The 25,814-nt window shown below is 46.6% G+C and overlaps 1 protein-coding gene across 1 annotated transcript in view; it reads right to left on the reverse strand.

Annotated features, from left to right (window-relative positions):
• Positions 1-13,189, reverse strand: part of DKK3 (dickkopf WNT signaling pathway inhibitor 3) — a 47,705-nt gene extending 34,516 nt beyond the window's left edge. The window contains exons 1-4 of the mRNA XM_068555251.1: positions 13,048-13,189; positions 12,201-12,447; positions 5,845-5,982; positions 2,789-2,872 (exon numbers count right to left, since the gene is read on the reverse strand). Of these exons, the coding sequence (XP_068411352.1) occupies positions 2,789-2,872; positions 5,845-5,982; positions 12,201-12,413 (435 nt within the window). The 5' untranslated portion in view covers positions 12,414-12,447; positions 13,048-13,189. The remainder of the gene's footprint in view (positions 1-2,788; positions 2,873-5,844; positions 5,983-12,200; positions 12,448-13,047) is intronic.
• Between the last annotated feature and the right edge of the window lie 12,625 nt (positions 13,190-25,814).

A 25,814-nucleotide genomic window follows, 5' to 3' on the forward strand; every position in this document is an offset into this window, starting at 1 on the left:
AAAGATGTTCAAAGAAATGGAAAGCTATCCCATGCTCTTGGATTGGAAGAATTAATATTGTTAAAATGGCCATACTACCCAAAGAAATCTACAGATTTAATGCAATCCCTATCAAATTACCCATGACATTTTTCACAGAACTAGAGCAAATAATCCTAAAATTTATATGGAATCATAAAAGACCCAGAATTGCCAAAGCAATCCTGAGGAAAAAGAACAAAGCTGGAGGCATAACCCTCTCAGACTTCAGACAATACTACAAAGCTACACTAATCAAAACAGCACGGTACTGGCACAAAAACAGACATATGGATAAATGGAATGGAATAGAGAGCCCAGAAATAAACCCATACACCTATGGTCAATTAATCTTCAACAAAGAAGGCAAGAATATACAATGGAGAAAAGACAGTCTCTTCAGCAAGTGGTGTTGGGAAAGTTGGAGAGCCGCATGTAAATCAATGAAGTTAGAACACACCCTCTCACCAAACTCAAAAATAAACTCGAAATGGCTTAAAGACTTAAATATAAGACATGACACCATAAAACTCCTAGAAGAGAACATAGGCAAAACATTCTCTGACATAAATTGTACCAATGTTTTCTTAGGTCAGTCTCCCAAGGCAATAGAAATAAAAGCAAAAATAAACAAATGGTACCTAATCAAACTCATAAGCTTTTGCACAGCAAAGGAAACCATACACAAAATGAAAAGACAACCTACAGGCTGGGAGAAAATACCTGCAAAAGATTCAACCAACAAGGGCTTAATTTCCAAAATATAGAAACAGCTCATATAACTCAATAACAAAAAAACAACCCAATTAAAGAGTGCGCAGAAGACCTAAATAGAGGACCTATGTCTCCAAAGAAGACATACAGATGGCCAAGAGGTACATGAAAAGATGCTCAACATTGCTAATTATTAGAGAAATGCAAATCAAAACTACAATGAGGTACCTACCACCTCACACCAGTCAGGACGGCCATCATTAAAAAGTCTACAAATAACAAATGCTGGAGAGGGTGTGGAGAAAAGGGGACCTTCTTACACTGTTGGTGGGAATGTAAATTGGTACAGCCACTATGGAGAACAGTATGGAGGTTCCTTAAAAAACTAAAAATAGAACTACCATATGACCCAGCAATCCCACTCCTGGGCATATACCCTGAGAAAACCATAATTCAAAAGGACACATGTACCCCAATGTTCATCGCAGCATTATTTACAATAACCAAGACATGGAAGCAACCTAAGTGTCCATCGACAGATGAATGGATAAAGAAGGTGTGGTACATACACATAACGGAATACTACTCAGCCATAAAAAAGAATTAAATAATGCCATTTGCAGCAACATAGATGCAACTAGAGATTATCACACTAAGTGAAGTAAGTCAGAAAGAGAAAGACAAACACCATATGATATCACTTACATGTGGAATCTAAAATATGACACAAACGAACCTATTTACGAAACACACTCACAGACATAGAAAGCAAACTTATGGTTACCAAGGGGGAAAGGGGTGGGAGAGGAATAAATTAGGAGTTTGGGGTTAGCAGATACAAACTAATATATATATAAAATAGATAAACAACAAGGTCCTACTATATAGCACGGGGAACTACATTCAATATCCTGTAATAAACCATAATGAAAAGAATATGAAAAAAGAATATATATATGTATACGTATAACTGAATCACGTTGCTGTACAACAGAAACTAACACAACATTGTAAATCAACTATACTTCAATAAAAATAAATGAGTAAATAAATATTAAAAAAAAAAGGACCCATCGACTACCAACCACAGCAACACCACCTAACAATTATGGGTACACTGCTTCTTTTCCTGTGATAAGGCCACAAGGGGTGAGGGAATATCCTGGATCCCCTCAGAAGACTGGGGATGCATTCTACACCTCAGAGAGGAAGAACGTGCAGAGGGAAGTTTGCATAAGGTGCCTGGGCACAGAGAGGCTGGCCCTCGCAGGCCCCATAGAGCAGGCACTTTTTACAATGGACCATGTCACATGGCAGTTGCCTTGTCCACTCCTCACCAGGCCTCTGCATCTGAAACCAGCCACCTCTTTGCAAAGATTAGGTGCAGCTGAGTCACCTCTCATCTGGGAATCTGGACACCAGTGACTCGGCCTGGGTCATCCCCCAACCTATGCCAGGCCTTTCTTCTGTGAAATGATGTCTCTCTCAATGTTCAGAATCTATAATTCTCTAAAAAGCAGCCCACCTTTGGACTGAGCAACAGGCCACTGAGTAGCGGGTGCAATCACAAGGGGCCCAGCGTGAAGCCTGGAGCAGGAGGACACCTTTCCAATGGGCCACTGGGTTCCACTTAAGGTTTTCTTGCTCTCAAACTGCCAGACCAGGGCTGGGATCCTAAATGACGTGGGTCACGCCAGAGGTTCTAGGGTATTTTCAGGTCGGATGCACCACGTCTTGTCACCAGGGACCCTGACCAATGCACCCGATACTTCAGTGTTTCCCTTCCAAGGCTGAGCCTCAGCCATGCAAATGACAACTGAATTGAATGTGTCCTGCCATTTCCGAGGCAAAGTGCATATGGAGGTAGAGCCTGTTACCAGACTGCAGCTGTCTGGCCAGAAATGTAGGCACTGGGGAATCTTGGCAGAAACGAAACAGGAGAGGTGCAGGGGAGCCAGCTCCCTCCTGCACCCACTCTGAAGTCTGGGTCAGCTTTGGCAGGCTCAGCAAAGGAGTGTGTGCCTCGGGTGCGAGCACGGGGAAGATGACCACTCACGTGGCTCCTTTTGCCTTCTTCATCGCCCATTGACGTAATGACCGTCTCTGAAAAGACCATCTGTCCAGTCTGGTTGTTGGTGATCTATAGGAGAACAAGTACAGTGAATGTGAAATAGCAGGAATTCTGGACAAATCCCACAGGTTGTTTTTTTGTTTTGTTGTTTGCTATTTTCTGAAGCAGGAGCACCTGTCAGAGTAGACAGAATGCCCACTCCCTCCCCTCTTCTTAAATGCATTATATTTTTTTTATATTTATTTTCTTTATTTTTTTGGCTGCCTCGGGTCTTAGTTGCAGCATGCGGGATCTTTCGTTGCGGCACGCGGGCTTCTCTCTAGTTGTGGCGTGTGGGTTTTCTCTCTAGTTGTGGCACGCGTGGGCTCTGTAGTTTGCAGCACGCGGGCTCTCTCATTGAGACGCGTGAGCTCAGTAGTTGTAGCACGCGGGCTTAGTTGCCCTGCTGCATGTGGGATCTTAGTTCCCCAATCAGGGATCGAACCCGCGTCCCCTGCATTGGAAGGCAGATTCTTTACCACTGGACCACCAGGGGAGTCTTGTCCCCCTTTCTTTCTGAGCTCCACCAGCAGCATCAGATGGTGCAGCGATAGGAGATGTAACAGAGCCTACAGCATGGGGCTGCTAGGAGGAGGGCCAAGGAGGTCTGTGTAAAGCACACAGCACACAGCCCGTCACCTCGCAAATATTCAGCGCTAGCTATTTTTATCATTCTCGGGGCTCATTTACTTGAAATTCAGTGTCAGCTTTCTTTTCAACTACAGGTCTGGGTATTGAAGGAAGCAGGTTTTAGCTACAGCTGCCCCCCTTCCTGATTCTGGGGAACTGTCTTGTTTCATCAAAAAAGTGCTTAAGTACAATGGGAGGCCCGGCCCTGTATTCCCCTATCTGTTGTCTGCCTTCTGTAAACAGGAGCAGGCACCTCAAAGCTGAGCCTTAGAAACCTGATGTGGAACCCAGGCTATTCCCACCCCATCCAAGGCCATGTCAAACCTCTGTGTTGGTGATAAAAAGACAGAAAGAAGCCCAGGAGCTAGGAGACCTGTGTTCTTTGAGCCCTGCCTCAGACACCAATGACCGTCTAGTATGTAACCTGGAACAAATCATTTCTATTCTCTGATTCACAGTTTTCTCATTTCTAGGTCATCTTTAAAGTTCCTGCCAGCTCTAATGTCACAGGCATCTGCAGCCAAAACGAAGTGGAAACTCTTAGGCTAATGCGCAATAGTGGATCAAATTCTAGTTCTAATTCCAGTTCTGAGGAGATAAGGATCATGTCTTTATCAACATACTTTATTTTTATCTAAATAATTCCTCTCTCCGGCAAAGAGATGATGTCTTCTTCCTTTATGCCCGATTTTTACAGGATTAACCAATGTTATATTTTTTAAAATTGTACAGTCCTATATGTATAGGTTGCAGGACTTCTCAGAGTCTTTATTATACTAAGGTGCATTTTTGTATCTCTAGGAAGAGAAATATGTACAATGTTTTCCAAACATGTTTCACCACTGAGCCCTTCTTTCATAAAGCATCACACAGGACAGGAGCTCCATGGAACCCACTCGAGAACTACCACACCGTGCGGATACTGTAACTTTACCATAAGAAGAAGAAGAAGAAGAAGAAGAAGAATTTGCTGCTGGATAGCACTTCATAGTTTACAATGACTCTCACATACTTTAAGTTATTGGACCCCCATAATACTGTCATGTAGATGTTGATATCCCTATTTGCTAAACGCAGTTAGTGAGGGTCATGAAATTGAAGTAATTTTTTCAAAATCACACTAGTTACTGGTAGGACTCACGTTTGGGTGTTCTGATATCTACAAGGAGAAAATTTAAGAAGCAGCTGAAACTACTGGCCGATTATTCTCAGAAAGGATGACTTAATATTGGTTTTGACAATAATAAAACAATCCCTTTTGGAAACATTCTCCAGTCTTCAGACGAGCAATGCGAGAGGATTCTGTTTGGCAGGTGGCTCATTTATTTATGCGGGGGGTACAGTCTGGAGCTGGGCCATCAGTATGTAGCAGAAGAGCCACACAGAGGCTACTTTATAGTCAAGGCAATAGCCCATGAAAATTGACCCCTTTATCCTCTATAGCACAGAAGTGCTATTGTTTCAACCCATTACCTGGGCACTTGAACAAAAGCAGGGCTCTTTTGTGAGAGCCGTCATGGCCTTGCATGTAGGCACTGAGATGAGATCAGAGGTCAAGCTCCTTGATGTTCACAACAGAAGGTCAACTCTACAGCCTCTAACAACGACGCTGAACATCTGCACACCAGACTCTCTTCAAGAGAACACAGGCCACGTGGTTTGCTCCCAAAGTCCTGCCAAACTCATATCGGAGACATCTCACACTAGGGGCAAGCTAATGTCACATTCCTCTAGGTTTGCAACATTTTCTTCCTCAAGTCAGATTGAGAACAAACCTGCTTGCTCTTCGTGCAAGATATTGGACCAAGAGACACTTAAGATGTGTGGTAGGTTAGGAAACACTCTGCTGTAGAATTTTGAATGGATAACCAGCAAACGAAAGAATATTTCATCTCCTGGCAATAGAGGCTTCTTCTTCTGAAGACTGAGTATATATATCACATTTGCGCTCCTCCTAAGGAAATGGTGAAGATCTGTTCACTACAGCATGAACTCTATTTCAACTCACCACTGAAACACAGATAAAAACCTGTGAAATAAACTCCTCAAATTCGATACTAGGAAAGTATCTCTCTAAACACTTGTTTGCTTCCTTTTCCCAAACGATAAAAATCCCTGAACATTCCTTTCCAATTGGACTGGCAGGAAGAGTAGAGTTAAATTTACTGCTTAAATACAAAAGCAATTTATGTTTTTGATACATATCTTTCCCCTTTAAATAGCTCCCTCAATCCCTCTGGTTTTTAACATGTATTTTACCATCCTCATTTGTATTTTTTGGCTTGTATATCAAATATGTAAACAAGACCCTAGTCCTCTGATGGGACCGGGTGATGAGGAAAGGAGGAAGTGCCGGCCACGACCGCCCTTACCTTGTGAATTTCTCGGTGGACGTGGATGGTGTTATTTCCAACCTTGGTTTCCGTGTTGGTCTCATTGTGATAGCTGGGAGGTAAGCGTGCCAGGTTCACTTCTGATGACGTTTTAGCAGCAGCCTCTTCTGCCTCCATCTAATTAAGTCAATGGATTTAATGAGCAATATTGTTTTCTCTTGATACAAATCAGAGTCCATTAGAAAAAAAGAACCACTTCTCTTTTCCTCTTCTGCAATGACAGTGGTGCTGATGATAGTAGGTACCAGTAATTGAGTACCCAGTAGAACAAGACGTTGTTCTAAATGTTTACGTATATCATTGCCTTACATCTCACAACCTCCCTGTGAGATGGGTGTTAATGGCCCCCACTTTACAAGTGGGGCAACCGAGGCTCAGGAAGACTAGATAACTTCCCAAGACTCTCAGTGGAGGGCAGAGTCGGGATTTGAGAATGCCTCTGTTGAACAGTCTTGACCCCTGTATAGATGCTCTCGGGGCCACGCCCATCTCCCCGTGGCCTAATCGGGAGGTCACCCGCATTCGTTCCCTTATGTGCCAACAACCACCTCTGTCTCTCTTCGAGAGCATTCTCTGGCTGCAGAAGTGTGCTCAGTCTGCACAGGCCCCACGTGTTAGGGAGTGAGCACTCCAGAGACAACCCTTAACCAGTGAAGGACAGGCTACGGGGGTAAGTACCCCAGTGCCCTCTCCCCTCAGTGGGACGGCCTCTCTCCAAGGACCCCAGGGGGATTGAGCCCTAGTTGTCCCTAGCAGTAACCTGCTCATGAGCACAGCCTTTGTTGCCTCTCTTCTTTTCCATCTCACTTTCCCACTTCCTCCTCGTGTTTCTGGGATCACATCACAAATGAATTATTTGCTCCCAAATCCTTGTTGCAGGGCCGGGTTGGGGTGAGGACCCAACCTAGGACAGCCCCTTCCCCACTGCAGGTGGCTCCACAGCTATGTCTCTTCCCCACCCACCCCCTGAGTACAAGAGGGACCCCTGTAGAGGGTCAGGTGACTAGCTCCCGGGGTGCACCCTCCTTCTGGCTCTTCTTGCACAAGTGTCCTTTTCCGATGCCACGTTTCTCAGGCCACTGTCCACAAATCATGAGCTTCCATGACATCTATACCAGACATGTCAGTCAATTTAAATCTGTACCCAATTCCAGCCCCAGTCCTGATGACTGGGCAGGTGACAGTGTGACCAGTCACAGTTGATTGGACTCAAACAGAGGTCATGTCATCGACTAATTGAGCCAACCCGACACTCTCTCTAGGAATTTAAAATGAGAGACACAGAGAGAAGTTGTAGCTGGTGCTTGGCAATTTTCCAACAGTGCAATCTTTGACTCTGGGCTATTTTTATTCCTTTAAATGAATCCTCAAAAAAGATTCTCCTATTTTAAAAATCACTGACCTCCATTCCCTTACATACTACATGAGGCCCCCTCTTTTCCTTTCTCTCCCATCCAGATTTGCTGAGCTGGGTATACATGGGGAAAGAATTCCCATGTCTCAATGTAGCACAAAGACACTGCACCAGAAGTGTGAAGAAAGTCTGGTCAGCATAAAGGACCGGATAACCAACCAAGGACTTGGTCAGCAACCGCCGTGTTTGACCCTGAGACAACTCGTCACATGTCTGAAACCTGGTCACTGGCTCCGTCATCACCATCACAGTCGTCATCATCACCTCCATGCTTGGGCAGCAGCTATGTCTGAGCCATTGCACCAGCCCCTTCCATATCTCCTTAAATATTCACAGCAACCGTAAGAGGAAGTGTTATTACCCTCATTTTGCAGATGAAAAGAATGAGGTTGACAAAAGGGAAGGACTCTGCCTAAGGTTATCACATTCTTAGTAAGTGGCAAGACGCGGATTAGAACTCGGGTCAGTCTGACTCCAAATTATGTGCCTTTCCTAGTATATGATTCTGCGTATACTTTTGCTGGGGAGATAGGAGAGCCCCACACAAGCCAGTTTGAGGATGATTATGACAGTCTGTAGAAGCGAGTCAGGGGTTCAAAGAAGAGAGAAAAAAGGCTTCCAGGTGGAAGAGGAGGCATGATTGGGTTGGTCTCACAGGACAGATACGATTTGGATAGAGAGGAGCATAGAGGAGGTGAAACTGGCAGCCTGGATGAGAACGGTGTGTCATGGGCTAGGGCAGAGGGTCCATGCTGGACCCTAAATGGATAAAATAATGGATAATGAAGTAGAGACAAATTGACAGTGAATCCCGGGGCAGTTCTAATGCAGACGATGTTAGCCTGGTTCTCAACCGAGAGGCACCTCAGAGTCATGCCCAAACTTTAAAAAAATATATACATATCTGGATCCCTTCCAGACCTGCCGAATTAGAATTTCTGGAGGGGGGACCCCACATACCAATGAGCTTCCCAGATGATTCTGAGATATTCCCTCCCCTCTACTCACCCTCAGGTAAGAACCTTTGCACCGAGCAATGGGGAGCTGCAGCAAGTTCTGAAGACTATTTGGGAGATAATACAGAGTCCAGAGAAGAAAAAGAACGGAGTCAGGGGACTAGCTAGAGGCAGGCTGAGTCTCAGAAGTTTTAACTGGGGAGGGGCCTTCTAGGTGGTAAAGGCTCCAAATAAATCTAGAAGGACCAAGCCACTGAGAGCTGGCCATTAGATTAGGCAAGAAGTTACCCGCAGTATCGTCAGAAGGCAGCACAGTAGAAAAGTGCCCGGGTTCTGGAGTCAGGTAATGGGGGGCAGGGGCAAGTCCCAGCTCGGCCACAAAGCAGCCACGTGACCTGGGGCAAGATACCAAATATCTCTAAACCTCAGCTTTCTTGTTTGTAAAATGGGGATGATTCTACTTTGCTGAGCAGATGTAATGATTAAGGATCATGAAATCTGAGTGCTTGGTACAGTATCTGTCACCCTGCAAAGGTGTAATACTTGCATAATATAGTCGTCTAAGAAAGCAGTTTTAGAAGAAGCTAGTTTGCCGGGGGTTGTCTGGGTAGGAGTGGAAAGAGCAGGTAATAAATAACATGTGTTCCAAGGGTTTGCTAATAAAACGGAGTAGAAAAGGATGAAGCTGAGATAGGAGATTTAAGACTAAGAAAAAGGCTTTTTAAATTTAAGTGAGAGATCCTGAGATGTTTAGTGATAGAAAAGATACAGCTGGGAAAGAATGGGAGTCTGGAGAAGCTAGAGGGACTAAAGCCAGAAGGAGAATGGAATGTTTTAATGCTTTTAAAATTTCTATAGGAATGGTAATCCTCCAGTTTGGCTTGCAAATAATTGACAAGTTACCAAATTTAGAATTTGCTCTGGGCTGAACAGATAGTCTTTATATAAAACCTTCTCCCCCTCAACCAGTGGTTATTTCAACAGAATGAGCTAAAGCTCTTTCATGCCACCACAAGCTAAAAGTACAGCTTACAGTGGAAATTTCAACCACAACTATTACTGCCACTAGCACGAGAAACTTAAGCCTGAAGCAACAGGACTTGTTTCACAGAGGAGGCACCTACAATTAAAATGGCACCTACAATTGGTTGAATCTGTGTGTCTGTTAAAGGAGCAGAGTAAGAAAAACTGGAGAGAGAAATTCAGGCTTGGTATTGGGGTTCTTCCTAGGAATAGGTGAGGTGATAACATTCTAAAATATGCCAGTTACAGATGTGGCAATGGAGGGGCGGGGAATGGTTTTATCCTCACAATACTTTTATCAGTAACATACAGAATAATTAAACAGGAGAACAGGAGCAGCCCAGACTGAACCATTGGAAGATTCGCTTCCCCTCAATAATGATCCTACAAGCAGAGTTAACTATTTTCCCTTAAGAGAAATCAGCAGCTTGAGTCAGCTGGAATATTTTAAATGTCAGGGAGTTACTTGAAAGCAGATTCATGATGCAACTATGTAAACAATTAATGCATCTGGCCGCGGGTTCTTTTTGGCTCTTCTCTGGGACAGTAAGTAAATAGTAACTATCTTGTGTTTATGAGATTTAAGGGGTTTTCTGGCAGTCTCTTTTAAAAAATTAATACTAATAGCCGTAATCTTTTGTGAATCTATCCTATATCAGACACTGGTGGTTCTTTTGTTATCATTCATACTAGTGTTATTAATATGATGATAATGAGAGCCATTATTTATTGAGAACCAACAATTTCCCATAGTCCTGACAACCACACGAGGGGGCAACTTATATTGCATCAATTTTACTTAACCACATTTTATCTTATTTTATTTTTTGGCTGTGCTGCGCAGCTCGCGGGACCTTAGTTCCTCGACCAGGGATAGAACCCGGGGCCACGGGCCCATGGACCACAGCAGTGAAAGCACCAAATCCTAACCACCGGACTACCAGGGAAGTCCCTACTTAACGCATTTTAGACGACCAGAAAACTTGCTTTACTTACATCTTCTCATTTAATTCTCCCCATTACCCCCAGGGGAAATGGACATTTCCTCCATTTCAGAGCCTGGATCCCATCACTCGTAAGTGGCAGAGCTGGGATGAGAGAAGGAAGGTTGGTTCCCACTGAGTGGGGTGGAGGTGCCAGCCCATGTCTCCCGTGGTGGCAAACTGCAGAAGTCAGGCAGAGCCATGTCTGGAGGAGGAAGGCCGGGGCCCAGGCAGAGGCAACGTGGCCAGCTCCCTCAGAGTGAGCACCAACACAACGTCCCACTGGCTGCAAACTGCTCTCATCAGTGAAGAGACTGAAGGGGCCCTGCCGCTCCCTCATCGCCCCTCACCAGGGGCTGCCGGCAGAGGACCATGCTGCATGGGCAAGTTCACACTGAATGAAAAGACGCAGGTGACCTGGTCAGGCTCAGTGGGAATCCATGGGCAGGAGGGAAGCAAATGACCTGCTCTGGAACCAGAAGGATCATGTGAGCTCAGTTCAATTTGAAGGTGCAGAGTGAAAAGACACTGGGGCCTCTGATGCCCCGGCCCCTTTCATTGTTCCATGTCATGATTCTTTTGCTTTCTCAGGAAACTGGAAGTCCACAGGTTTTAGAATCTGGCCTGTCCAGTGGATGTTCAGGTACAGCTGCCCATGCAACCGCCTCCCAATCCAGTGTCCCCCCTTCACCAGTGTCCAGGGTCCACCAGGTTGACTGTTGTGGGCAGGAAGGGGAACTAACCCAAACCACACAGGGGTGGGAGGAGAAAGCCACCTCTCCTGGTAGACCAGAGCCAGCTTTGGAGGCTTTGTCCAGATGCAGTGCAGAGAAGCAGGGATGTGGAGGCACCTGACCTTCCAGCCTAGACATGTGGTCTCTCACTGACTCCTTCACTGTATGGCTGGCTTCTCTCCAAAGACAGGCTGCAGCAGAGGCAGGCCCAAGAGGGGCCATGCCCACCCACCCCAGGCAGCAGGGCCACCTGGCTGGGCCCTGCTGCGAGAGGTGGGCCAGCTGCACCTCCTGTCCAGGCAACCCTGGCGATGCTTGCATGCCCACCATAGAGGATGCCATCCATAGTGTTTGGACCTGGGAGGCAATGCAAGGAAGAAGCCAAGCAAAGTTTTCCCAAGGTATCTGGTAACTGATAACTATCAGCTGCTATACATTGTGCATCTATTATACGCCAGGTGCTACACATATCGTGGATTTAATTCTCATGGGACACTGAGGTACAGGATGTTAAGGGATCTGCCCAATGCCACCTGCTAGTGAATGGCAGAAGAGGACCCTGAGCCCCGGACTGACTCCAAAGCGCTCTTGGGGTGGGGTGGGAGGTTGCCTTTCACACTGCTCCTCCTCTCACCCACCACCTCTGACAACTGACACTGCTGGGATTTAGGATTCCCAGTTTCCTTCTTTGCCCCACATGGCACTGGGGAAGCCCAGACAGGTTACCAGCAAAGCTCAGGGCTCTTTGTCCCCACATGGCACCCTAACTGTCTCTTGGGAAGATGGCACAAGCTCAAAGCCCAGCAGACAAGCTGGGACTTGAGATGCCTGGAGCTTCCTCAGCAAAACCACAGCGCTGGAATACCAGGGGCCTTGCAAGCCTCCGCTGAGAACAGGATGAGGCCAACTGCACACCTGAAGATGATTGCAGGGTGATGGCCGGCAGCCTGTAGGCAGGTGGTGACCCCTGCTGCCCATGGGCAGGTCCAGCCGGAGTCTCTGGGTGGACAGACTCAGATCCAGAGCTTTTGGCAGGAAGGCAGAACGAGGCGGGAGTTGGGATCACCCCGCACTGCCTTCAGATAACTCGAAATCTGCTGCCGGCCCTGCCCAGCCCTTCAGCGGACCTGAGGACCCTGGCCAGCGCTCGCAGCACGGCTTCCCCAGCCCCCGCTGTCGCCAGCGTCGCGCTTCCCCGGAGCGCGGGCCCTTCGGGCGCACCCACCTCCTCCACCGCGCTGCGCAGTTTGTGCTGCGTGTCTTCCATCAGTTCCTCAACCTCGCGGAACATCTCGTTGAGGGTGGCCTCCTCCTGCGGGTAGCTGAGAGCCGGGCCGGGCTCGAACGAAGCCGGGGTCACTGTCGGAGCTGGCGCGGGGGCCGTGGGGACCGCCGCCGCCAGCAGCAGGCACAGCAGGGTGCCCCCCAGCCATCGCATCTCGGCTCAGCGCCCTCCGCCGCCGCGCCGCCGCCTGCGCGTGCCAGAACGCTGTCAGAGGCGCGCCGACCACCCTCTGGCCCGCGCCGCCCGCCCCGCCGCCTCCGGCACTACGAGCCGGGCCCGCCCCCGGCGCCCCGCTTCCCCGCACCCACCCCCAGATGGGAGGAGGCCGAGTCCCCTCCGGACGCAGCTACCCCGCACAGGGAAGACCCCCACCCGCGCCAGCCCCGCGCCCGAATCCCCTGCGTACCCCCTGGCGCATCCTCCGGCACAGGCTGCGCTCTGCCCCCGCCCCCAGTGACAGCCCCCTCCCGCGAGCAACAGAACCCGGGCGCCCCCAAGCTTACAACCCTCTCCCCTCACCGCCCTCCCCACCGGCCCCCCACCCCGGCTTGGTCCCGGGTTTGAGCCCTGTTCCCTCCTCGACCAAGTCAGAGCACAGCTCTGGTGCCGCGACCCTACTCCCACCCCAGCCCTACCCGAGCCCCCATCTTGGGTGGTCAGAGAACAGCTTATCACCGCCCCCCTCCCGATCCCCGGGGTCGAAACCGAGTCCAGCGCCCAGTTCCTCCCCCACCCAGGAGCTACCGAGATGAGCCACCTCCCTTCCCCGCCGCCGCCCTTCACCCACCCCGACTGGACCGAGCTGTGCTCCGGGGTGGACCTGCCAGGCCTCGCCAGGGGCTGCCTCAGGGCTGCGGAGCGGGAGCGGCGCGCTGCGCGGGCCGCGGGTGCGGAGAGCTCGGCGTGGATGCTGCAGCGCTGCTACCCGGGCGAGCCCGCAGCGCTCGCCCCGCCCGCCCCGCCCCGCGGGAGGGGCCGCGGCCCAGCCCGCCGCCAATGGCCGGCCCGGGCGCTGGCGACCTCCCGCCCCAGGCTGGCCTCCTCTGCCGCCGGCGCCCGGCTCTACCGGAAGCTGTCGCCGTCTATGCATCCCGTTGCCCCGCGGCATCCCGGTCCATTGTCATCTCTGGCCCAGATTCTTGCCACAGTTTACGGGAGGCGAGGGGAAGGTGTTCTTTCTGGGTCCCACCTTGCCCTTTCCAAGCCATCCTCTACCCAGCAGGCAAGATAAAATCCAAGCCCCTTAGCCTGGCATTCAAGGCCCATCACAAGCTGGCCTTAATCTGTCTGCCGTGGTTGTTTCAGTACTCCAGCCAAGAAAACCCACTCCTAGCTCCCGCAATAGGTCCCGAGAATGTCAGCAAGCTCCTTAAGGGCGGCATAGCAGAGTGGTTAAGACCAGACACTGCAGCCAGACTGCCTGGTGTCAATCCCAGCTCTGCTACTTAGAAGTTTACCAATCTGGCCAAGTTAGCAGATTCGTCTGCTCTCCATTTAGCCCAAATGTAAAATGGAGGTTATAGTAGGACAGCTAAAAAACGTTGCTTGCCATCTGATTTTACAAGAACGAAGGCACTAGCCACTGCAGTCGCAGACCTTCAACACCCCCTGAAAGGAGTTCAGGGCAGAGATCAGGAATGAGGCACTCTGTGCTCTGGGGAAATTGGCAGAACAGGCCTTCAGAGAGACCTTTTCAGGAGAAAGTTTTATGAACCCAAACTCTTGTATCATCCCATACTTAGAAAAGCACTAAAACTGTTCATCAACACATCCGTTCCTCATGACTAGCAGCAGCTTTCTATCGAGATGTGTGCTTGGTTGCATGTACCCCCTTTGCCAAAATCACAGATATACTGACCTCCCCCCTTACCTCTTTGGAACAGTTCCACAGAGCTTTCTGAGAGGCTGTCTCACGGGCTTCAGTCCTCACTAAGTCCCCAAAGAAAACTGAAACTCACAGCTCTCGTGTTGTCTGTTTTTAATTCAGTTGACAAGTAGTAAGGTACCTCGTAGGTAACAAGTATGCACGCAGGTAGGTGTGGGGCAGGCGATAGGTGGGGTATAAATGTCAGCTCTCATAGTGAGAGCAGAATTTTGCCTATTCACAGCAGTCTCCCTAGTACCTAGAACAGGGAGCACTCACGTAATTTTTGAATAAACCTGTGTTTTATTTGTCAAAACTCCTCCTATTTTTTCCTGTTACTCTTTCTGTCTGGACAGCCCTCCCTCCTCCCCTTGGCCAGGCTAACTCCACCCCATCTTTCAAGACTCAGTGTCTCTCGTTACCTGTCCCTGCTCCATCCCATTTCTCCTCTAGGACCCCCCAGCACCATGTGCTTCCCCATGGCAGCCCTGACTTGCCACGGTCTCTCTAGTCACTGGCCCATTTCCCCCAGAGACCTCGAACTCCTAGGAGGCGGGGACTGACTTGCTCACCGTTGTGTCACCAGGGCCTCAGTTATAAGACACACTTGGTCCCTGAGACATGGATGGGCTGGTCATTATATCAATTGCTAATGATATATCAATATAGCAGTAACATTATGAGAACTCACAATGTGCCGGGAACAAGTATTAACTCATTTAATTCTCAAACAACCACTGAGGTTGGTACTATTACTTTTATTCCCATCTCACAAGTAAGGAAACTTTCCTAAGACCACATAGCTCGTAAGTGGTTGAACTGGGATTTGAACCCAGGAATCTGGCTCCAGAGCCTTCACCCTTCACTGCCAAACGCCTCTGCTATAAACCTGGCCAGGAAGTATGAGATGACTTGGGAGCATCTGATGAGCAATTTCTGCAGGTGACCACTTGGAAAACATGTGTTTGGGGGAGGGAGTTCAGGACATGCCATCCCAAAATATGCCACTTTGGCATATTGATTATTTTGAACTGAAGGCACTTGAGAAACAGCAGATGTAGGAAGGGCTCTCTGACCTGCCCTTTTCTACCTACAAAAAGGCCATAAAATTTTTCATGAGAGAGGTGCCCTCCCTGTACCAGGAAGAGAACATCCTTATCACCAGAGAGGAAGTCAATGCCAAAACGGATCTGTACAAACACACACTTACTAAAATAACACTTATCTTAGTTTTTTCACCATACCACTCCCCGTCACTTCCCCACAATTCACTGTCCCTAGCCCAACCCCCTTTGCCTCGTCATTTCTTCACAAATCTATCATTTCTTTGTCTAAAAGGTATATAAGCTTTCTGCTCTGGGTCACCTCCTCGAGTCTTCATTTACCTGTGAAGTCTCCCATGTACACGTAAAATTTTAATAAAATGTGGATGCTTTTCTTCTGTTACTGTCTTATGTCAGTTTAATTCTTAGGCCCAGCCGGGGACTCTAAGAGGGTTGGGGAGACATTCTTCCTCCCCTACAGGGACCATGGCCTCTTTGTCATGTCCATCCAGCTGAGTCCACAGCAGAGTGTCAGTCGGGAAGAAAGGATGTTGGGGGCCTTCTTGGCATCGGGCACTGTGCACACCCCAAATCTATAGTGAGTTGCCTGGAGACTCAGAGAAGTTATCCCCTCTGCCCAGACAGCAAGTGAACGGTTGGTCTGGAACTAGACTCCACGTGCGGCTGACTCTAAAACCAGTGCTCGCAGCTTTCCTTCTCATGACTGCCTTTCTTTGCAGATGTCTTCAAATCACTGTTTATCACCAAGATGTGGCTTCTAGCCATGTTCTCTTAAATTTCTGGGCCTCCGGGTTAAGCCCTCCTAAAAATCCAGGGAAAGCCCCCTGACCCCCCAGCATCCCCTGTTCTGCAGCCCTGGCTCAGCTATTCATTAGCTTTCTGAGGGTGGCCGATCCTGTGCAAAGAGCCTGGAACTGAATCTCCAGATTCCCCACCAGGCACACACACTAGGAAGAAACTAGAGCAGAATGGAGACCCCAGCCAGAGGGCACACTTTGGGGCCAAGAAAAGAGTTGCAGTGGTGCAGATTTACAGAGCAAACCATGGTCTTCCATTCCTCCCCGTTGCTGGCTTAAGAGACTGGGAATTTCCCTGAATAAGACTTGTCTTCTATCTTATATCTTTTGCCCTGCAGTCTGGAGTTCTTGACTTTCAGAATGAACTTTAAAAAAATAGAAAAATTTGAGCTGCTCCCAAGTGACAGGTGAAGGGCTATGTGTTTTCTCCTACGGGGTCTAAATTTTGTACTCTGAAAGGTAGGAATGTATCAATAGTGCCATTATTAACTGAAACTAGCAAAAAAGAAAGAGATAAAAGGGAAAAGAGACAGGAGAGGTAAGAAAATCTACAGTCCTCAAATATAAGGGCTCCCCCTGCCCAGCTTCATACAATCCCATCACCACCTTGAGGCAGGAAAAGCACTGAGGCAGCTGCAGAGATGGGCCCCAGCCAGACCGCACATGTTCTGGGCTCCTAGCAGCTTAGGGGCAGGAGTGGACGAGCCCTGTGCGTTTGGGGCCTAACTTGAGAAAGGGTAGCAGCCTGGATGGTCATTGTGAGCGGACGGGCCTAGGGGCACACAGAGCAGGCAGAGTTGTCGAAGCCTGTCCAGATCAATCATCTTTAGGGTAAGGTCCAAAAAAAAAAGAATGCTAGGCTCTTAAACAGAGGGCTGTAATGTAAGGGATTGGAACTGCCATCTGTCATGGGAAAAAGAAAATGAAAAACAAAGTTCTTTGTTTTCTAGCATGCATAATTAACAGCATTTCTACCTAATAAGAATAAAACAAAACAAAAACAAAAACAAAAAAAAAGGGTAAGGAACTATCTAAAATGCCACAATTTCCATTATATCACTGGTCTAAGCTCTATGTCCATCAGGGACATTGTTTTTTTCTTTCAGGGTGTTTGGAAACACTTCTTGGAATTATTTAAAAATTCTAAGTCCTCACATTTTCTCTACTGGAGTCTCATTTCAGGGTTGAGGAAGTGGCAACAGAGAGGTTGTCACCTGCTGGAAATTACCTACAAAGTCAGCACCCACACAGCGATGTCAGGTCTAGCTGTCCACCCCACAAGACGCTCATGGCCATGTGCTTGAAAACACTTTTTAGTGTCTTCAGCAGAAGAATGGACGAACAGGTTTCTACAAACAATAGAATACAACAGTTAAAGGAATGGACCAATATTTCTAGGCAACAACGTGGATAAATTTCAAAAGACGAATGTGGCAATTTGCAAAATGAGATGCACAGAATGCTATTTGTGCTTATTTTAAAAACACAAAACAACTATCTATTGTTTATGGATGTTATAAATATAGTAAAAAAAAAAAAAAATTACAGAAATAGGCAGGCTGCCTCTGAGGTAAAAGGTGGGGGGAAGAGATGGAGAAGGTCTTCAGTCACATTTGTAACATTCTATTTCTTTAAGGAAGAGAATGTAGCAGCGTGGAGGAATTCTGAAGCAAAAGTGTCCAAAGATTCACATCAGTTTAATGCTGCAGTTGATTAACTACACGTGGGCATATGGGTGTGTCTGTTGTATTATTTTCTGTCTATTTGAAATAGTTTGTGAATAAATTGAAACAAAAGAAAAAAGCAAAAGGCAAGCCCCTCCCAATCCCTATCCTGCACCCCCCAAAAACCAAACCAAAACAAAACACCTCTAAGAGCCAAACAGACTTTTCTTAGATCTGTTCTTGGCGGAAATGCTCTCTTCCCCAAGGCCCAACAGTGGCCCCCATTGCTGTGAGGTGAGGGGGAGGAGTGGAGGGTCCACACCAGACCCAAATGGAGGGGCATTTCTCTTCATAAAATGCCCTTCTGTGTGCTCCAATGGTTGGGAGGTTTCCTCCTGGGGTGGGTGGAAGGGTGGGGGAACTGGAGTCAGGTAAGGACCCTGGGAGGTGGGTGGGGCTTATCTATCAACCCCTCCCCCAACTCACCGCCATCACCAGGATAGGGAACAGTTTGCAAACAAGGAAACCTCAGACACCCACGACTTAGAGGCGCTCAATCTGGATAGGTGACTATTGTGTACCGATTTTTTAAAGTTTAACCATTCAGAATAATCAATTAGACCAAGGAAGGATTGATTACACATTTCTCTTTTTTCTTTCCCTTCCATCTCAGATAGACTACACTGAACACAATTTGGAAACAAATGTGAAGAGTTGGCTCAGACATCATGTATCTGCATGGCTATTTAATATCTATTTAGTATTTAGTAGCTGTTTTCCCTGCTGGAATGCAGGCCCCGTGAGATTGCCCAGGATGCCTGGCCCTGCAACCGTCTCCTGTCCTGTCCTGCTGATGGTCTGCAGGGAGTTCACACTCAATAAGGAAATCCTGAATGAATGCGGGCCTGATAGGGGCTGGGCTCCCTGCCCACAGGAATCTACAGTGAACAAAGAAACAGAAGTAAGCAGGTAATGCCAGGACAGTATGACAGAGGAAAAGACAAGCTGATTCTTTTCAGAACATCCATAGTGGGATAGGGCTGTTCATCACTGGTCCAATCATCTCTGTGGGAGTGGGAGATCCTGTGGTGTCCTCATGGATGACCCACCTCTCCCACCCTTTTGATTGGACCAGGATGGACACCTGTCTGAAGCTTGACCCATCAGATTCTTTCCTGAATTTTGAGGTTGCAGACACCATTGTTCAGCCGCTTGAGGACAAAAGCCAACATAGAGAAAGTCAGAGAGAGAGAGAGATTGAGGGAGAGACACATTTAGAGAAATGAGATCCTATGAGCTTGAGAGAGAGGGTGATGGGAAGAGAGGGGCTGCCTCACCCCATGATGTCATTCTGGTTCTGGGTTTTTGTCTTTCATGAGTTTGAAAGCCAGCAGCTGCCCCATCTGCCCTTAGACTCTGTGAGATGTTTTGGGATTCTTCTCATATACTTCCCTTTTTGTTCCAGCTAGGTTTCACAACTTTCTGTGGCTGGCTACCAAGCTGCCTTAAATGTCTGGGGTGGGGCTGCCTATATTTTAACAAGGCAATCCTCATCAAGGAAGGTTTGCATTAGAGGAGACGCATGAATTAGAAATAGAGGGCCACCAAGCCCGACAGGACAGGGAAATGTCAGCCAGGGGCCTCCTCCCCTTTGTTAGCCGCTCTGACCCACAGTGCCAGCCACCAATTACATTGAGGCTTCCCAGCTCCTGCCTGGAAGTTGTCATTGTTCTGAAGAAATTGGTGCCAAGATTTTTCTGAATGGAAACTCCATCTGCCCTTGGAAAGAGTGTTCACATGGATTCAGATTTTCCATGAGTAACAGCCACTGAATATCCAAAACATACATTTAATTTGCCAGGTTTCTGTGGGTGGGTGAACAAAAGACACCCAGAGGACCATATTCCTGGCCATCACCCTTGGAACGCAGCACTGGAGGGAGGAGCCCCGAGCCTGGCTGTCTTGCTTTGCTGTTTAGCAGGTGGATTCATGTGCTCTGTATATTCTTACATGTGTATCTGAAGTGGGTGATGACTAAGGAACAAGAGAATTTTGGTGGAGCCAGCACCAAAAGAGGAAGACAGAAGAATTGATCTTATTAGGCAACCATAGAGGAAGACTATCTAGAAATGTGTTTCTCCCCAATTCTCTCCATTGCTTCAGGTCAAAATGCTGTGTTTATTTCTTCCCTGGAGCAATTTTCAATGCTGGCTCCATAATAGAATCAGCTGGGAAGCTTACTAAACAATACAGATGCCTGAGTACCCTTTAGAGATGCTGATTCAGACATATGAGAGAGGGCTCCTCAGGGTACATTCTAGAACCGTCCTTGCTGAGGATTCACTTTTCATCAAGCCTCACCCAAAAGCTCTCCTCTCATGCCATCAGCTTCTCCCCTGACCTGGGCAATGGCCAGTAGCACTTGCTTCCCTCTGGATGTGGTTGGAAGCTGCTGGAGAGTGGAAAGAAGGCTGGACTTGGAGCTGGATAGTCCTGAGTTTGGGTTCTGGCTCTGATCCTAACTGCCATGACCTGAATATCCCCGGATTCTCTAGTTTATGGGCACATTAGTGCCCAAACCACAGTGCTCTTAGCCCACACCTGCTGTCACTAAGATAATCTGGGAAGCCCCCAAGAGATGTGTTTGTGCATCTGTGATTCAGTTCTGGTTTCCAGTTGCCTCCACTACCACCGTCTCCAAAATAGTTGTACCATCTTGAAGATAATGAGTCAAAACTTAATAGGTGAAGAGCTCAATGGCATAGCTGGGTGCTTCCAGTGGGCTGGCTGTTGTTGGGTTTTGCTACATTAATATCCTTGCTGGTCAGCAGTAAAAAGGAATGAACTACTTATACACACAACACAAACGCATCTCGAATGCATTATACCAAGTGAAAGAAGCCAGACTCAAAAGGCTATACACTGATTCCATTTATATGATATTCTAGAAGAAAGCAGAACCATAGGAACTACAAACAGATCGTTGGTTGCCAGAAGCTGGGATGCGGGGAGGCGTTGACTATAAACGGGCACAGGGACCTTTGGGGGATTCTATACCTTGATAATGGTGGTAGACACACAACGCCATTATACATTTGTCAAAACTGGTAGAACTGTCCACTAAAAGCTCTGAATTTAATGTATGCAAATTACACCTAAGTTAAAAGAAAATGGGGGAAAAAAAGAGATAAAGTAACTTGCCCAAGGTCCGAGCCAGGGATTCAAGCAGGTGTGTGGAACTCCTGGATCTGGACTTTGAAGTGCTCTGCAGCATGTGCTCAGGCAACTTGCAGGGGAGGGGGCACCTCTCAGGAAACACTCTGTCCTTGGTCAGGAATATCAGACAAAGAAGCCTGCAGTCGGGGCATCATGATGTGCGGAAAGGAACTGTGTTCCAGTCATGGTTTTGCTACCTTCTAGATTTATAATCTTGGATGATCTAATTTCTCTCTCTAAACTCTAGTTTTCTCAGCTTTAAACTACTTTCTCTTTTGAAGGCATTGCTGTGTCATCGTAAAGGGCAGGGGCCCAGGAACAGCCCCAGTTCTGCATTACTCTCCACAGGTGACTGGGACAAGTCTTTCCACATCTCTGAGCCCCACTTTCCTCATCTCTAAAAGGAGGACAGGAACTGCATCTACCTCATGGGACTGATGTTAGCCTGACAGGCACTCAGCAAAGCGTCTGGCACTTAGCAAGCATCAGTGAATGTGAGCTATTATGATATGATCACCAGCCAACAAAGCTCTTGCAAAGCAAGCAGGGAACAGAGCTTCCTTTGTGTGCGCTCAGCTGGGGCTCTAGGGAAGGCTGGGTGAGGGGAGTGTCCACGGAAATTTTGCTCAGACCACGAAGGGTTATGGAGGGTCTTGTGCAGACAGCTCTTCTCTGTTTATGCAGGCAAACCTTTTGTCTGCCTCGGTGCACAGTGCCGCCAGCATGGCTGGGTCAGAAGTTCACATAATAAACACGATCTGTACCCAGAACACGCTCCCATCCACGTTTAGGTCCTGCAGCTGAGGCTCTTACATTTTAAACTCTTTTTTTTTTCTCCCTCACGGTCTGCACATCCCTTCCTGCAATATGACTTCCATCCAGCTCCCTGATGATATGTGAGCAAGAGTCAAATGAAGGGACTTGTCCAAAGTCCCACTGTTAGCAAGGGAAATTGGAGCAATTTGGATAGCTACTGCTAAAATTGTGTCTTCTCATTTTTATCCCTCTGTCGCTGTCACTCTCTCTGTGTTCCTTCTTGATCTAAAGCAGACACTTGGAATGGGTCTATTTGCTTAATATCTCTGCAAGACAATACCCCTTGCCAGTTTGATTGTGCTATTTTGGAAATTCACCGCGCTGGCCCTGAGGCTGACCAAGCCTGCCAGGCAGCATATGCTAGCACCCATCATCTTTTTGGCTGGTGTTCTTAAACCTTATCAAGCATCAGAATTGCCTGGGGTCAGGGAGAGTGGGTCTTAAACACAGACTCCTGGATGGGACCCTGAACTCTGCATCTCTAACAATTTCCTGGGTGATCCTATTACTATCTGCCCAGGGACCAAACCTTTAGAATGTCTATTCATCACTGCTAAGGGAGATACTAAGCCTCACTTAGTATCAGAGAGATCAGAAGACGGTGGTAGCATTGCTGGTAGCACCCCAGCCCAAGTAAAAGAGAGAGCATGACTGGAGATAAAATCAAAAGGAAAATTGAAGTGTTTCCCAAGTTTTTTGTTCTACTTTCTGCCAGCAGCTATCACTAAACATTCCTGATGGGGCTCAAATTAAGAACCAGGAGAGGAGGAACTGGTGAAAGATCTGCTCAATAAAATGGACCATTGAAACCCAGAAATGCAGAGGGACAAAGAAAGATGTTTATAGAACATAACTGATAGTCAAAGAGCCGAGCTGAAAAGAACAGTGCTGAGTGTCACAGCCAAGGTAAGGTGAGGTCAGAAACAGGGAGAAAATAAAAAGGGAGCAGATTAGAAACAGGTTTGGATGTGGTACCTGCCACAGGTTAGGGCAAGCAATGCAGGCTCAAGTCTGTAAAGGGTACATGGGGGCTAGAGAGCAGCCTGCTTTTATGAGCTGATGGCTACGTAAATCCTAGAATAGACAGCTGATGGTTTAAGGGACCAGACAGGACTGAACAATTCTCTTAAAACTTAAGTGTTAGATGAACAGAGACATTATGTTTTAAGAATCACATTTGGTAAAACTACAATGAGATACTGTTTTTACCTTTCAAAAGAGTGAGGCAGCTCTATCTATTCTCATTCATTCATTCATCCATTTATTCAACAAATATTTTGTTGGGTGCTTCCATGTGCTAGGCTCTGTTCTAGGAGCTGGGAATTGAGATGAATGAAGCAGCAAAGCATCTGTTTTTACAGAGTTTACATTCCAGAGAATAGAGAGAGACCTTCAAACCTACAGATACACACAACACACACACACACCACACAGAGAGAGAGAGAGAGAGGGAGATAATAGTTTATATTTTAGGAGGTGATAAATGCTATGAAGAAAATAAAGCTGAGGACAGAGAAGAATGAGGAGAGTTGCTATTTTAGATGTGCTTTTGAGAGACCTCTGATAAGGTGACATTTGAGCAGACACAAAGAAAGTGAAGGATGGTGACTACAGAGTCAATGCAATCCCTATCAAACTACCAATGGCATTTTTCACAGAACTAGAGCAAAAAATTTCACAATTTGTATGGAAACACAAAAGACGCCAAATAGCCAAAGCAATCTTGAGAAAAAAAAAACGGAGCTGGAGGAATCAGGCTCCCTGACTTCAGACTATACTACAAAGCTACAGTAGTCAAGACAGTATGGTACTAGCACAAAAACAGAAATATAGATCAATGGAACAGGATAGAAAGCCCAGAGATAAACCCATGCACATACGGTCACCTTATCTTTGATAAAGGAGGCAAGAATATACAATGTATATTGAATGTGTATTGAAGAATATACACCTCTTCAATAAGTGGTGCTGGGAAAACCGGACAGCTACATGTAAAACAATGAAATTAGAATACTCCCTAACACTATACAAAAAATAAACTCAAAATGGATTAAAGAACTAAATATAAGGCCAGACACTATAAAACTCTTAGAGGAAAACATAGGCAGAACACTCTATGACATAAATCACAGCAAGATCCTTTTTGACCCACTTCCTAGAGAAATGGAAATAAAAACAAAAATAAACAAATGGGACCTAATGAAACTTCAAAGCTTTTGCACAGCAAAGGAAACCACAAACAAGACAAAAAGACAACCCTCAGAATGGGAGAAAATATTTGCAAACAAAGCAACTGACAAAGGATTAATCTCCAAAATATACAAGCAGCTCATGCAGCTCAATATCAAAAAAACAAACAACCCAATCCAAAAATGGGAGGAAGACCTAAATAGACATTTCTCCAAAGAAGATATACAGATTGCCAACAAACACATGAAAGGATGCTCAACATCACTAATCATTAGAGAAATGCAAATCAAAACCACAGTGAGGTATCACCTCACACTGGTCAGAATGGCCATCATCAAAAAGATCTACAAACAATAAATGCTGGAGAGAGTGTGGAAAAAAGGGAACCCTCTTGCACTGTTGGTGGGAATGTAAATTGATACAGCCACTATGGAGAACAGTATGGAGGTTCCTTAAAAAACTAAAAATAGAACTACCATATGACCCAGCAATCCCCCTACTGGGCATATACCCTGAGAAAACCATAATTCAAAAACAGTCACGTACCGCAATGTTCATTGCAGCTCTATTTACAATAACCAGGACATGGAAGGAACCTAAGTGTCCATCGACAGATGAATGGATAAAGAAGATGTGGCACATATATACAATGGAATATTACTCAGCCATAAAAAGAAATGAAATTGAGTTATTTGTAGTGAGGTGGATGGACCTAGAGTCTGTCATACAGAGTGAAGTAAGTCAGAAAGAGAAAAGCAAATACTGTATGCTAACACATATATATGGAATCTTAAAAAAAAAAAAAAAGGTTCTGAAGAACCTAGGGGCAGGACAGGAATAAAGACGCAGACATAGAGAATGGACTTGAGGACACGGGGAGGGGGAACGGTAAACTGAGACAAAGTGAAAGAGTAGCATGGACATATATACACTACCAAATGTAAAATAGATAGCTAGTGGGAAGCAGCCACATATCACAGGGAGATCAGCTCGGTGCTTTGTGACCAACTAGAGGGGTGGGATAGGGAAGGTGGGAGGGAGATGCAAGAGGGAGGGGATATTGGGATATATGTATATGTATAGCTGATTCACTTTGTTATGCAGCAGCAAGTAACACAACAACGTAAAGCAATTATACCTCAATAAAGATGTTTAAAAAAAAAAGGAATGAGGTACTGATGCATACTGCAACATGGGTAAACCTTCAGAATATTATGCTAGGTGAAAGAAGCTAAACACCAAAGCTCACATATTGTATGATCCTACTTATACGAATATCCACAATAGATAAATCCATCAGGACAGAATGTAGACCATGGTCACCTGGGGCTGGAAGGGAGGTGAATGGGCAGAAACTGCTTGATGGGTAAGGGGTCTAACTTTGGAGTGATGGAAATTCTTTGGAACTAGATAGAGGTTGTGGTTGCACAACATTGTGAATGTACTAAATGCCACAGAGTTATTCAGTTTAAAACGGTTGACCTATGTTTTGTGAATTTCACCTTAATAAATTATCAGGGGAAAAGATGTACAGAATAGTATGATCTCCAAGATAAACTGCTAAGTCAAAAAAGTGTAAAACAGTGTGTGTATGTTCCTGTGTATCTAGCAGCATGGAATACCCTCATTCACCTTTCTGTACCTGATGAAATTTACAAATTGTATGTGTATTCTCTACGCAAAAAATTTAAAGTAAATAAATGAATTGTTTTTAAACACAGTGCTGACTTCAGAGTCAGACTGGGTTTGAAATCCCAGCTTTGACAGGCATCAGCTGTCAGCCTGTGTTACTCTCAGCCCCAGGTTTCATATCTGTAATGTGGGTACAATAACCGTACCTACTGCCCTGGGGTTGTCAGGTACATTAATGAGATAGTGCAGGTAAAGGGCCCAGTGCTTGGGATACTGTGACACTGAATGAACGGTGGGAGTGGTTCCTACTC

The sequence above is a fragment of the Eschrichtius robustus genome, chromosome 11, assembly GCF_028021215.1.
Source record: "Eschrichtius robustus isolate mEscRob2 chromosome 11, mEscRob2.pri, whole genome shotgun sequence".
Taxonomy (NCBI): domain Eukaryota; kingdom Metazoa; phylum Chordata; class Mammalia; order Artiodactyla; family Eschrichtiidae; genus Eschrichtius; species Eschrichtius robustus.